The sequence below is a fragment of the Melospiza georgiana genome, chromosome 20, assembly GCF_028018845.1.
Source record: "Melospiza georgiana isolate bMelGeo1 chromosome 20, bMelGeo1.pri, whole genome shotgun sequence".
Classification (NCBI taxonomy): Eukaryota; Metazoa; Chordata; class Aves; order Passeriformes; family Passerellidae; genus Melospiza; species Melospiza georgiana.
In genome coordinates, this window is record NC_080449.1 from 4,431,527 (window position 1) to 4,445,201 (window position 13,675).

General features: G+C 46.5%; 1 protein-coding gene across 1 annotated transcript in view; it reads right to left on the reverse strand.

Moving 5' to 3' along the window:
* Positions 1-13,675, reverse strand: part of LOC131092033 (tumor necrosis factor ligand superfamily member 8-like) — a 52,093-nt gene that overhangs the window by 13,644 nt on the left and 24,774 nt on the right. Inside the window, exon 3 of the mRNA XM_058038504.1 lies at positions 6,205-6,390. Coding sequence (XP_057894487.1) covers positions 6,205-6,390 — 186 coding nt within the window. The remainder of the gene's footprint in view (positions 1-6,204; positions 6,391-13,675) is intronic.

A 13,675-nucleotide genomic window follows, 5' to 3' on the forward strand; every position in this document is an offset into this window, starting at 1 on the left:
AGGAAGGAGAAATTTGGGAAGCTCTACTAGCTTTAAGACAACATCTGATATCTCCTGCTGTGGTAGGAACAGCTTCCTCCATAGTGGTGTTACAGCACATACACCTCATTTCTGTGTCAGAAGTGGATAATGGGTGGTGGGGGGAGGAGGAAGCTGGTTGGACAAAGAGAAAAGCTGTGTTGGGTTGTTTGTGGTACTTAATGTTCTAATCTTAAATGTTTAGGAAGGTTTTTAATTAGATTTTGGCTTCGTGTGGCCACGTTTGAACAGCAGAATGTGGAGCTACATCTGCTCCCAGCAGAGAGTTGTTATCCTTTGGTCTGGTGCCAAATGCTGTGCCCTGCAGAGGTGGCAGAGCTGCTCCCAGGGGACTGGGCAGTGACTATTTAATGGATGGACTCACTGATCTTTGGGCTCTCTCCCAGTTTGGATGATTCTGTGATTCTCCGGGAATTTGGAGATCAGTAATTTGTTCATTTTCTCTCCCCACACCTGTGTAAGGCAGGGCAGAGTCACCTCCTGAGCCAATATTTCTCCAGGTGACCTTCCTGAGCTGGGCAGGGAGGTGCTGGACAGCAGAAGAACAGGAACCCAGAGACGGAATTTGCAAAAATGGAGATTTCCAAGCTTTTTGGCCCTGACACAACCTCCTCCCTTGGGAGCTCTCATGGATCTCATCACCTATCACCAAATATTAAACTGAGCAGGGTTTGGGCTGAAAACACCCCCAGGAATCTCTGCCAGGACCTCTCATCCCCTTCCCTTGCCCCTGCCCTGGGCTGTTGTCTCACACACACTCAGGGCACAGGGAAGTGTTGCTGTTCAATGCAATATCTGAACATTCCTGCTCGCTGTGGAGAATTCAGGATATTTCAGGTGACAGAAAAAGGGGGCTCTGCCCCCAGTGAGATTGCACTCAATGAAATCAGGCAGCCAGGGAGGTGTTTGCCTTGCTGGTGGCTCAGAGCCTGCTCTACATTTAGGGCATAAAAACAAAATTAAAATGGACTAAAGGCATTGTGTTCTCACCTGGGAAGGCTCCCAGCACATAGCAAAGCAATTTATTTTAGTGACAATTGAGTAGATACTGAAATAAACCTTTAGGACTTCCTTTGAGATATTACTGGTGTTATTTCTTTCTTTTCCAGCAGCAAGAATATCACATGTAATGCTGTCATTTGGAATGCAAAGAGGCACACAGGAGGAGCCCAAACAGATTAAATTCCACAATGCCAGCTAAGAAAAAATTCAAGACAACAAATTTCACCCTGTCTGGAGTGATCTGGGGGCTAGTGATGAAAGAGCTCAGTCTTTCCTCAACAAGCAGAATAATTTGAGTTTGCTTTATTAGAGAAAATTACAATCAGGTGCCAGTGAAAGTGATTTATTTCTTCTTTCTCTTAATCATCTTACAAGAAGCTTTCTCAAGCTGAGGCAGAATAAAGGGTCATTCTAAATTCCTGGGTCACAATAGTGAATATTCATTGAACGAGACACCTCTGGTCTCTGTGAGTGTGGGCAGGCCCTGGCACAGGGTGCCCAGAGCAGCTGTGGCTGCCCCTGGATCCCTGGCAGTGCCCAGGGCCAGGCTGGGCAGGGCTGGGACCAGCCTGGGATGGTGGGAGGTGTCCCTGCCATGGCAGGGGTGGGATGGGATGAGATTTAAGATCCCTTCCAACCCAAACTGCTCTGGGATTCTGTGAAGTCTTTATCTACTCTAGAAATCCAAAGAAATTCCCCCAAACCAGTGACCATAATGGGGCTGGGCTTTCCTGGAGCAGGTCCTCGTGGCAGCTCTGTGGGCAGGAGGTCTTTGGTCCCCTGCCCTCAAAAGAAAATGCTTCCATTCCAAAAGAGGCCCCGAGGCTCTCCCGTGTTCCTGCTCAGCCTCTCACCACCATGATTTCAGCAGGAATTTCCCCATGGAAAGAGGGATCAGGCCTTGGCACTGCCCGGGGAGGTTTGGAGTGCCCATCCCTGGAGGTGTCCAAGGAAGGGCTGGAGGTGACACTGAGTGCTCTGGGCTGGGGACAAGAGGGGATGGGGAACTGTTGGGGAATATGAAACAGAAAAGCCTTATAAATATGATTGCCTGGCAAAAGATTTTGAGAATATGGAAACTATAAATCAGATTGGAATGAAAGCAAGCTTTGAGATCCCTCAGTTACTGAACAACTGGAAAACAATGGTGTGGCCAGCTGAAGGTGATCCCCTTTTGATGGAACAACACCCTCTGCTTGCAGACAGGCCCAAGGGTCAGAGCAGACCCTACAGCTTGGCAGGAGGGGCCCAAAGAGGAGATTTTAGGGTTTAAAATGTAACACAGCGTGGTAATGTAATGATTCTTATAGGCTGTGTGTAAATGCTGTAGGATTTGTATCTTGTACTAGATTGGTTAGTGAGAATCAGAATATTCAACACAGAAGATGATTTATTGTATTGTAACGGGAACCTCGCTCTCTTACCCTTTTATTCTCTTTTTTTACTCTCTTATCCTTTTACTCTCTTTCCCTCTCATCCTCTCTCCCCCTCTCTTCTCTCAGGCCTGCTCTGAGCTGTGTTTGGCAGCTCCCAGCAGGGCCCTGCACCCAGGCCCTTTGCAATAAACCCCAAGTTCCAGCCCTGGCTGCAGAGATCTCTCGTCTCCCTCCATCCCCACCATCCTACCCCCGACGGTCCTACAGGGAACAGGTTGGATTTGATGATTTTGGAGGGCTTTTCAGTGATTCTGGGTTTTATTCTATGACCCAGCTCTGGCTGGGGAAGAAGATGTTGGGGGCACTTCCTCCTGAGGTGCCAAGAGGCAAAGGTTGAATCTGGACATGAGAAGACCAGAAAGCAGAGCACTGTCCCCACTGTCCCTCATCTGATAATGAACCTCACTGGAAACATGGTAAAAATCAGTTTTTCCTGTGCTGACCAAAGCAACATCCACAGCAAGAGCTGGGCCAGGGCAGTTTTCTCCTAAAATGCCTCCCTGGATTTCCTGTAGTGCTCAATGAATGAAAATTCTGCTTTTAGAGGAATTTGCAGTATTTTAACTTAATTTTATTTTAAATTTTTATTTTATTTTCCTGTCTGTCAGGGTTGCCACAAGAGGGGGCACCCAGGGCCAAAATGAGTTTTTAGGAGACATAAAAACCCAATGAATAGTGCAGAACTGTGCTGGCTGCTGGATGAGTCATTCACAAATCTACTTCTAAAGGTTCTTAACAGCCTAAAAGAGCAGATCAGCAAATAGAAAAACCTACTCTGACCTTTAGTATTTGCCACACTGCTGATAAAAGGTTTTCCCCGCACAATTTAGAAGTTCAATAAATGAAGTCTACAAAATCCAGAGCAGTGATGGACTAACCCAGATCATGGACTCTGGACATCCACACAATTTGTTAATGGGAGGCCCAGGTGTCTGATGAACTTTTCTGTACAGCATCAGACTTGTGAGGGTCTGTGTGCCTTAAAATGACATTTTTCAGCCCATCCTGTCCCATTCTCTGTTACTGGTTTGCCATGTCTCTCTCTCTATACACACAAATATCTCCAGAGGTGGGTATATACGCATATATCCAGCAAACAATGCAGCAGACACAAGGGTGGAGGGTTTAACACACTTATAAACAGTGTTAAGAAGAAAAATGATGGCTCCAGACCACCTTACAGAGACTGTGCTCATTCCAGAGGAAAATTGAGTCACTTGTGAAAGATCAACAATGGCCTGAAGCCAAGTGGTTCTGCAGATGAAAGCTGAAGGAATGAACTGACTTCAGCACTGCAAAGAGTTCCAAAAAACCAGTTTAGCTCTAAAATTGACCCTTCCCAGCTATGGCACTAATGTGCTGTGCCACCCTTCTGAAAAACAAGGCGTAAAGGAAATTTCTTGGGGTGCTGGAAAGTGGGGAGGTGTGATAATCTCTGTTAGAGGTGCTGTAGGATTCAGAGAAGCAGCTTTGAATCATAGTTGCCTTTTTCATTCAGCCTTTCATGTTGTGTTTCCCTTCTTTGGAGCACTCAGATTGTGGGGGTTGCAAGTGCCTGGTTTCTGCAGAGTTTGATTTTCCTTTTCCAGTCTGTCTTCCTTCAACTTAAATTAGGCAATTATGAATTCATCAAAAGGCAGCCTGTGATGGGGGCAGGGACAGTTTGATTTTGTCACCACAAGATTTCTTAATGCTGTGGTACCCAAGGGTCCAACCACTGCATTGTGACCCCCAAACACCCCTTGGAACAGAGGGAAATAAAAGGGTGAGGAGGAAAAAGCATAAATATAAATAAAAGGGTGAGGAGGGTGTGAAGTTACCCCTGAACTCACGCACACAATCCAGCTGGCAACATCTGGAGGGAAAACCTCATTGCCCCAAGGAGATTATAACACAAAATAGTGGTTTTTTTGACAGTTATAAAGAAAATAATGAAGTCAGCTGGTGGTGCTCTGATCCCTACAGCAGCTCAGGGCTCCAAGGGCTGGAGATGCTCAGATTCCCCAAATATCCAAAGCCCAACTTCCCTCTGACAGTGCAGCCAGAGCTGAGGTGTTTTTGGAGCTCCCTGTGGAACCTGTCCCACAGAACCAACCCTTCTTCTCTGCTCTGGGAGTTCAGGACCAGGCACAGATGGGGGTGGCTGTTCTGCTTCTGAGCTCCCTGAGAGCAAAACACAATCTGGGTTTCACTGCCAAATTCTCCTCAGAGCGTAAAATTGCTGCTTGATTTTATTTGTTCCTCACAGCCCTCAGCTTTGTATTTCCTCCTTCAGCCAAGCTTGTTTTCAAAGCAGCTGCAATGGTGTCATTACTCTTTTAAGTCAAAACCTTGGCTCTTTCAGCAATCTTGTTCCTCTGGCAACTCCTGTAACTGCTTTATCCTGATGGAGAGGTGATTTAATGCTTGCTTCCATAATCAGTACAAATGAAAGCCTCATTATACAGCAAAGCTGTGGCAAGTCTGTAATTACCTAGACTGTTATTTTAAAGATCTCCCCTGATAGCCCACTATTTCTCACTTAAAAAGCCCCATGTCTCATGTTAACTGTCCTCAAAGTGCTTCTCTTTTGGGAGAACACTGATTACAGGTAAATGATTCCTCTCTTGGAGGAGTATCAGTCAAGCCTTCCTGGTTTAATTTCTGGGTAATGTGCATACACGGGCACACAAATTGCACAGGGTAAATTTAGCAAGAGAAAATATTGAGTCAAAGGATCATATTTTGTTTTCCATGGCCAGTTCCTCCAGCAGCTCTGTGCTGGAGCTTTCCCTCTGTGAACAGTAGTGGGGGTACCTCAGCACTTTGATTTTTGCAATAAGATTTCAGAGACTATAAAACTTCTAACCTGGTATTTTACCTTGGTGAAGTTGATGGTAATGCCCCTACAAGGTCAGAAATCCACTTTTTATCCTCACAACCATCCATCTCCACTCTGGCTGTCACTGGTTCCCCATCAACCCCAGATGCACTCAAGAGCAATATTTTATTTTAGGATGTTAAAGTGACTGTTGGTAGAGGGAAGAGTTGTTTGTGTGTGACCTTGTGTCACTGATATCCTTTCTACAACTCTGGCTGTGCATTAAAAATCACACCCAAGGCAGGACTGAGGGGACAGGGGCCACGAGGGAGCTCCTTGGCCCCCAGCACTGCTCTGGGTGCTTTGGGACAGCTCTGCCTCACCACATCAGTACCACAGGGTGTCACAGAGCTGTGCATGCATCCTGCTGCAATCCGTTCCAGAGAACCAGACCAGACCTTCTCAAACACTGAGGTTCTTCTCCAAAGAGCCAGGAGGAGACACACACCAAAGCAGGTGGGACAGAGGCTGCTTGGTTCCTTGGTCAGGAGCCTTTTCTTTCCATTTACAGAGTAGGAACTGTGTGCCAAGAATAAATGTTGTCTATGGAGGAAGGTTCTCTTTTCCTGAAGTTCTTTTGTCTGTGTTTCATCTTTCCCCTAATTCATGTGTGTGTGCATTTATAACAGAGGTAGGAACTGTTCTTCTGGCCACAGAACGAAAAAGAGAAGGGAAGGGAAGGGAAGGGAAGGGAAGGGAAGGGAAGAGAAGAGAAGAGAAGAGAAGAGAAGAGAAGAGAAGAGAAGAGAAGAGAAGAGAAGAGAAGAGAAGAGAAGAGAAGAGAAGAGAAGAGAAGAGAAGAGAAGAGAAGAGAAGAGAAGAGAAGAGAAGAGAAGAGAAGAGAAGAGAAGAGAATCAATCTCTTACCGTCCTCTGGACGACCAGGACCATGATGGTGGCCAAGGCAAAGACAAGCAACACACCCAGGGTGGCGATGATGAAATACAAACAGACTTTGTTAGTGGCTCCAAGCCTCCTGGAATCAGTGTCTTCATTCACATTCATGGCTGATTCATGCGAGTCCTTCACCTGAGAAAGTGTTTGCTCCTGTTCCTGGCACGTTCTTATATAGCTCTCCAGGCACTGCTGTGTGTCTCCCCTCGGTCAGGTTCAAGTTGCAGCCCATCTCTGCTCCTGGCAGGATTTTCCCCCCTTCATCCTGGCTCATGTGATCTGGAAAAAAAACTTCATCACTTGCCGTACAAAGAGAGAGGGCCCCGGGGGCGTGAGGCAGGACGCAGCTGTGAGCAGGGGAAGGAGCTTCATGTTCTTGCTCAGGGATTTCTCCACCGAGGTCCTGCGCTGCAGCCGAGGTTTCTGATGTCACAAGGTGCACAGACACCACGATCCCCCGCCCCAGGCTCTGTGAAATGGGCAGATATGCAAATTCTCTTTCATTTTATACTCCCTGCAGCTGCAGTTGGGCTCAGGGAGTCACCCCGAGCTCTGCCTTCCTGTTGTGCACTGAAAGCTCCGCTGCGTCCCAACAGGGAGCCACCTCCAGAGCTCTGCATCCACAGGTGGCCTTTGGGCAGCCCCACTGTGCCCTGGGGTGCCCCAAGCACAGCATCACATCCAGGGGACGGAGAGAGGGAGGAGATGGAGCTGCTTTCTCCTGCACTGTGAGTGCTGGGAGCAGTTTGGGGCACCTCAGCAGGACAAGGACATTGGACTCTGAGGGTGTGTCCAGAGTGGTGAAAAAGGCACCAAGGGCAGGACTTATGAGAGACATCTGAGGAGGTTTGGTTTGCTCAGGCTGGAGAAGAGGTGGTTGAGGAAGGACCTCAGGGCAGTCCTGAGCTTCCTCCCAACAGGAGCAGGGTAGGAGCTGCTGATCCTGGACCAGCCCCTGCCCTGGAGCTGCACCAGGGGAAGTTCAGAGTGGACTTTATGGAAAGGCTCTTCCCTGAGAGGGTGGCTGATCACTGGAATAGGCTCCCCACAGCGCTAACCCTGCCCAAGGGGAAAGGAACCTCTGGGTGAGCCTCTTGGTCACAGGAGTTTGTGTTGGGCACTGCTGGGAGGAGCAGGGAGTTGGACTCAATCCTGTGGATCCCTTCCAACTCAAAATATTCTATGATTATATGGCTAGCCTTGTCTGGGGAGGTCTGGAGATATTTGGGTGATTGAAGAATTTCACAGAAATGTGTCAGAAATAAATTTCTGATGCAGGGTGAAAGTTCTGGGCAGAAAGGAAGCAGTGACATCAAAGTAGCTGAATGCAGAGGTTGAGATGTGCCCACAGAGGGTGTCAGTAATCCCAGGATTATCTGTAGACAGGGAATTCCTGCTCATTTCTATCCTCTCTTGGCCTGGAACTATCACCCTGGCTTTGCACAGAGCTCAGGTGAGATTTATCTGGAACATTCCCCCTCTGTTCAGTGCTAAAGGACCCTGCATGTTTTCCATGGGATGACTCCTGACTTTCTGGCCAGTCCAAGTCAAAAGACACCTGAGTTTTTCTGAGAATGTTCCCAGCTGGGTGTGTGTCCCCTTTTGAATCACATCCATTCAAACCAATTACTTTATTTAACAGGAAAACAAATCCTGGGTTGTCTCAGCTAATCCCAATTTGATATTACAAGGACATCAGAGAAGGCAAGGAGAATCTCACCTATGGTCCACCCATCTCAGCACCTTGCCTTTGGCAGAGAGCAACAAGAAATTCCTTGGGAAGAATATCAGACAGGCATTATTGAGTGCAATTCTCCAGTTTCCTCTGATTTGGGCTCGTGGCCTCCCACACGGTAGAACTTTTAAATTTTAATCCAATTGTTCTTCTTTACACCCCTGACATGGCAGAGTTGTAGCATTTTCTATCATTACCACTATCTTTAATGAAATCACTGGAGCACAGCACTACAAAGGTTTCTACAGATTTGCAAAGCAATGTTTTTCACAGCATCCCTTATCACCATGGGAACAGGCACAACCTGTTTAAACCAGAGACAAAGGGATGAGAAAACGGTCACGCTCGGTCAGACCTGGCAGGTTGGATGAGGTGGATCCTCACCTTCTTGGTGGATGCAAAACTTCTGGACAGCCATGAGCAGCAGAGATTCTAGTTCTGGAAATTAATCTTTATTATAAAGGAAAGATTTACAAATTCTTGCCTGTGGAAATTCATTTGATCCTTTAAGGCAGCAAGTACAGAGCAGCAAATCCACTCTTTGGGAAGCAGCACATGGAGATTCCCCACCAAAGTAATCCCCAGCCCTCCTCAGCAATGTGACAGCTCTGAAATGCAGGAAAATCCCAATTCCCAATGTCCTGCAGTGGCTCTGGAGCAGGCAGTCAGCACCTCCTGCTCATGACTGAGCAGGTACATCCCTCACTGGGGTAGATGATATTGCATGGGATAATGGAGGATAATGGAGGTGTAGTTTGTGGGGTGTCACCTTGTGCGGTGTCATGAGGAGGGCCCAGTTCTCAGCGAGCTCTTAAGCTTTCACACTCACACCTGGACTGCAGGTCAGCTCTTCAAACAGAGAAACACCTGTGCTAAACTCATGTAAGGACAACCAGGTGTAGTGGCTGCAAAAGGAAAAGAGATCAGTCAATATCAGTGAGAAAAAATTGGATAAATTTGTGCAAACAAGTGCAATCCAGGCTAAACCAGTTTCTGAGATAAATCTGCTCAGCCCATGGGCACAGCACTGCAAACCCACAGGGTGAGCTGGAATCTGCTGGGAAGGTCCTATAATCACAGAATCCCAGACTGGTTTGGGTTGGAAGGGACCTTAAAGCTCATCCTGTCCCACCCCTTCCTGGGCAGAGACATCTCCCACTGTCCCAGCTGCTCCAAGCCCTGTCCAGCCCTGGCTTTGGACACATTCAGGAATTAGGCATCCCCATTAAATAGAGGTTTTGGAGTCTTCTGGCTGTGTGTTCTGGCTCAGAGGTGGTTCCTGTCCTGGCCTTGGATACTTCCAGGGATGGAGCACCTCCATTAAATTGGGATTTTGGGTATTCTGGCTGTGTGTTCTGGCTTAGAGGTGGTGATGTGCTTTCAAACGTGACAACATCACCCTGCACACTTTTCACACTCTCACCTGCCTGATGATGCTGATTCCCAGAGCTCAGTTTCATTCTTCTGACCAGTATTGCATCAGTTCTCCCCAGCTCTGATTCAAGAGGTTAAAGAGCAGGTGCTTGCCCCAAAGTTGCATCAGCACGAGCTGTGTCCTCTGCAGAAAAGAGCTTTGCATAAAAGGGCAGGGAGGCAGAAAACAAGGCAACCACAAAACCAGCAGCTCTAATTATTTCTTGGTAGATATTGCAAGTGATTGCCTTTGTCAGGAGAGATACAAAACATCCCAGCCTGTTGTTTGTACTTATTGTTCTGCTCCTTGGCTGAAAGGAAATGAACTCACTGAGAGCTGAGAACCCATCCATGGGGTCGCTGGAAATTCACCCTTGACTGAAGCTGTGATAACTGAAACTTTATCAAAGACAATAATGCCCAATTTTTGAGAGATGTGTGGGCACCCAGCTGCCACTGAAATCCAGGGGGTGAAGAGTGTAGGTGCCTTAGGAGGTTCTGGGGTTCATATGGACTGTGTCCATTTCTTGTCAAAGCCATCAGCCATGTTTACATCCCAGAAGCTCATCCAAGATCTGAGAGACAAAATGAACCCTAATGTCTGTTTTATTACCCTGAGTGACTCCTGCCATCACCCTAATGGAGGGCCAGTGATAGCAGGGAGGCTGTCAGGCTCCTTATGGAATCAGGGAATCACAGAGGGCTTTGAGGGGGAATGGACCTTAGAGATTATCCATCTTGGCAATGTCACTCTCAGTTTGTGCAGGCTGAACTATTTAATCTTGCCCATTCTTGAATTCTGCCTCCCTCTTACTCCTTTCTTTGATGCCTTTGTGCAAATCTCTTGGGGCTTTTCGAGCACACCACACACAGCAGGTTTTGCTGGTGGAAAAGCAGGATTTTTCCCTGTCCGGAAGAGCTGGGCCCTGAGATGCCTGAAAGACACTCAAGAGAACCCATCAACACGAGCCACTGTAACAAAAAGTGTTTTTCTGGCAGTTCTACTTTTCCAGACTATTTCCTTAGATTTTCCACAGTGCAGCCCTGCAGGCCTACATAGATCACAGAATGGTTTGGGTTGGAAGGGATCTTAAAAATCACCTGGTCCCACCCCTGCCATGGCAGGGACAGCTCCCACTGTCCCAGGGTGCTCAGAGCTCCATCCAGCCTGGAATGAGAGGATTTTCAAGATCCTTTGTGGAGGTGTTTGCAGGGGTCCCAGGATGAGGGAAGAGACAAGGGTCTGACTCCATGTTTCAGAAGGCTGATTTATTATTTTTTGATATATATTATATTAAAAGAAAATGATATATTAAAAGTATACTAAAGGAATAGAAGAAAGGATTTTATCAGAAGGCTTGAAAGGAATAGAAAGGAATGGAATGATAATAAAATCTTGTGACTGACCAGACAGTCTGACCCAGCTGACTGTGATTGGCCATTAATTACAACCACATGAGACCAATGACAGATGCACCTGTTGCATTCCACAGCAGCAGACAATCATTGTTTACATTTCATTTCTGAGGCCTCTCAGCTTCTCAGGAGAAAAGATCCTAATGAAAGGATTTTTCATAAAACATGTCTGTGGCAATCTTTTTCTTCAGTGAGAGACCCCAGTGGCTGCAGGGTTCTCTGGCCCCCTCTGAGCTGCAGCTGATTGCACACTCATGAACATGTCAGCACATGTGGAGAGCATTTGATATGGAAATGCAAAATCAGTAAATTGAGGTGGTGCAAAACACCCAGAGCACTTTGAGGATGAATCACCTCGTCGGAGGCTTTGTTTCCTCCGATGAATCACTGAGGGGTTGTGCTTGAGCTGCACATCTCAGCCCTTGGCCAAGGCTGAAAAAGTTGTTTGGGTTTATTTTTAACAGCATTTATTAGAATCTCTGTCCATTCACATGGTCCTGAGCAGAGGAAATGACACTCCAGTATCTCATTGCCCACACTGCTGTGAGGATGCCTTTGGCTGTCAGCACAAAACTCTCTTTTGAGGGAGATGCTGCCTATCTCCCATCTCTCATCCCAGCCCCTTGGAGGGTTTCCAGGATTAGCAACATTCTTTACTCATTTTGTTTCTCAAAAAAGGTCACTGGATAAAAATAGACATCAGACAGGAGTAAAATGAGAGGGAAAAGGGAAGGTTAAAGCAGCCATTGAGCAGTGTTATCTCCTTGGGAAGCTGCAGAGGGTTTATTCGTGCTGTGCTGCTGCCTCCTTGCTCAAAAGAATTATATCACTCAGTCTTGTAAGAATATGGAAAATCAGGTGTGTTAAATTAGCTGAAAATTGGTTATGGGAAAAAAACCCCACCTCTTGATACTGCAGTGGATGTGCACCATCCATCTCCTTTGGAGAGCAGAGGTGTTAGGAGAGATAATAAAAAGCAATAATAAAACAATACAAATGGAACAGTTATAAAAGTGCAATCACTTCCACAAATTTGTCAGAGACAGAGTTTGCTCAGTGGGATTTACTGTCTGCTCAAACACACCCAGAGTTCTTCCCCTGTGGCATCCACCAAATTGGGGAGCTGGAAAACTTCTGGTGCCTTTCAGCAGCACTTGGGAGAGTCAATCCAAGTGGAAAACTCATTTCTGGGTATTAAACCCCTCTGCTTAATTACCAGAAGATAATAATACATGAATTGCAAAGCTGGTAGAAATGGAATAATTAATATAGTTTAAATAAAAAAAATATGCAGAGTTATTCAGAATGAGATTTTCAGGCACATCTAGAGATTTGAAATCACTGAAATTCCAGTTATTCTGTTATAGAACACCAGAAGAACATTCATTTTCCACAAGGATCTCATAATTTCTTGAATACCAGGCTATTGCTGTGTGATTTCAGCAGCATAACAAAAATATTGATCCATACAGAAGTACATTCAGACTCTCATGCATACTCTGGGATCTAATTAATAAAAAAAATAGAAGAGGATTGTATCCATTTCAAGGTCATTAAGAGAGAGAAAAAGAACATTTCAATTTCCTGGTGTGAGTGTGGCTCTTGAAAATCTTGGCCTGAGAAAATCCATGAGGTGGATTTGGGTCAGGAGGAGGAAGGGCTCATGGATGGATTTGGGTAGCGGGAGGAAACAAGCACTGGAGCCCAGGGGTGTGAAGGGAAAAGCTCAATTCCAGAGTGCTGTGAGGGGCAGTGACAGTGGCACAGTGTCACACACACCCCAAATGGGCACAGAGAAGCAGCACCACCACAAAAGCATCACTGAACAGGATCTCACCCACAAAATCTGCAGGAGAATTACAGGATTTAAACCAGAAAGGGCCTTTTTAGATCACATAATTGGATAAACTATTCAGGAAAGGGCACAGAGTTTTACCCCAAACCCTGGAAAATGAGAATTGTGCTGAGCATCAGTGGGGGCTGAGCTGTGGGGCAGGGTCAGGCTGGAGCAGCATCCTGGGGCCCTGTCACCCACCCAAGGGATGGTGTGAGGCTTGTGGGCACCCAGGGGTGGGGGTGAGCGGTGATTTTGAAAGGGAGGATACTGGGAAGGGCAGCTTGGGTGTATTTGGGACACAGATCCAAGGATTTGGGTTAGGACAGGCAGGGCTCTGGAGTGATTCAGCTGTAATAATCAGAATTTCCCCCCTGTGTCAGTATGAAGTATTAATCATTGGCCATGGAGAGAAGTGGAACTATGAATTAAAGGTTGGTCAGTCTGATTTAGGGAGGAAGCTGTTATTTGTGTTCCCTGTGCATGAGTGTTGGAAGCTTTTGATAAAAGAGAGATGAGAGATCTGAGGTCAGATTGAAAACAAGCAAACCTTTCCAGGGACCACATCATCTCTGGTTAGACCTCACTGGGAGAGCAGAGTTACCTCACAGTGGAATTCACCTGGCAGCATGAGATAGCCAGGCTGGAAATAAACCCCAAAGTAAAGCCCAGGCCCCAAATAAACCCCCCCAAAAGCTGGCATTCAGCATTTGACAGCTCTCAAATCTCCCTGTGTCCTACAGGGTCTGCTCAGCATGGCATTCATACACTGAACCCTACTGGGAAATAATATGAGAACCACTGAGAAATCAAAGTTTCCCTAGCTTGAGATGCAGTCTGTACATCAAGGGAAGTGCAGGAATGTGGGGTGAAAGTCTATTTATAATTCTGGCAGGTTGAAAGGCTTTATTGGTTCACCTTTCTCAAAATAAGAAAGCTCCATCACTCTTCTGCTCAGGCAAGAAACTGTGAAGTTGTTTATTTTTTCCATCCCCATAGGGCAAATAAGGAAAGATGTTACAAAATTCCCTCTGTAGAGTGCCTGG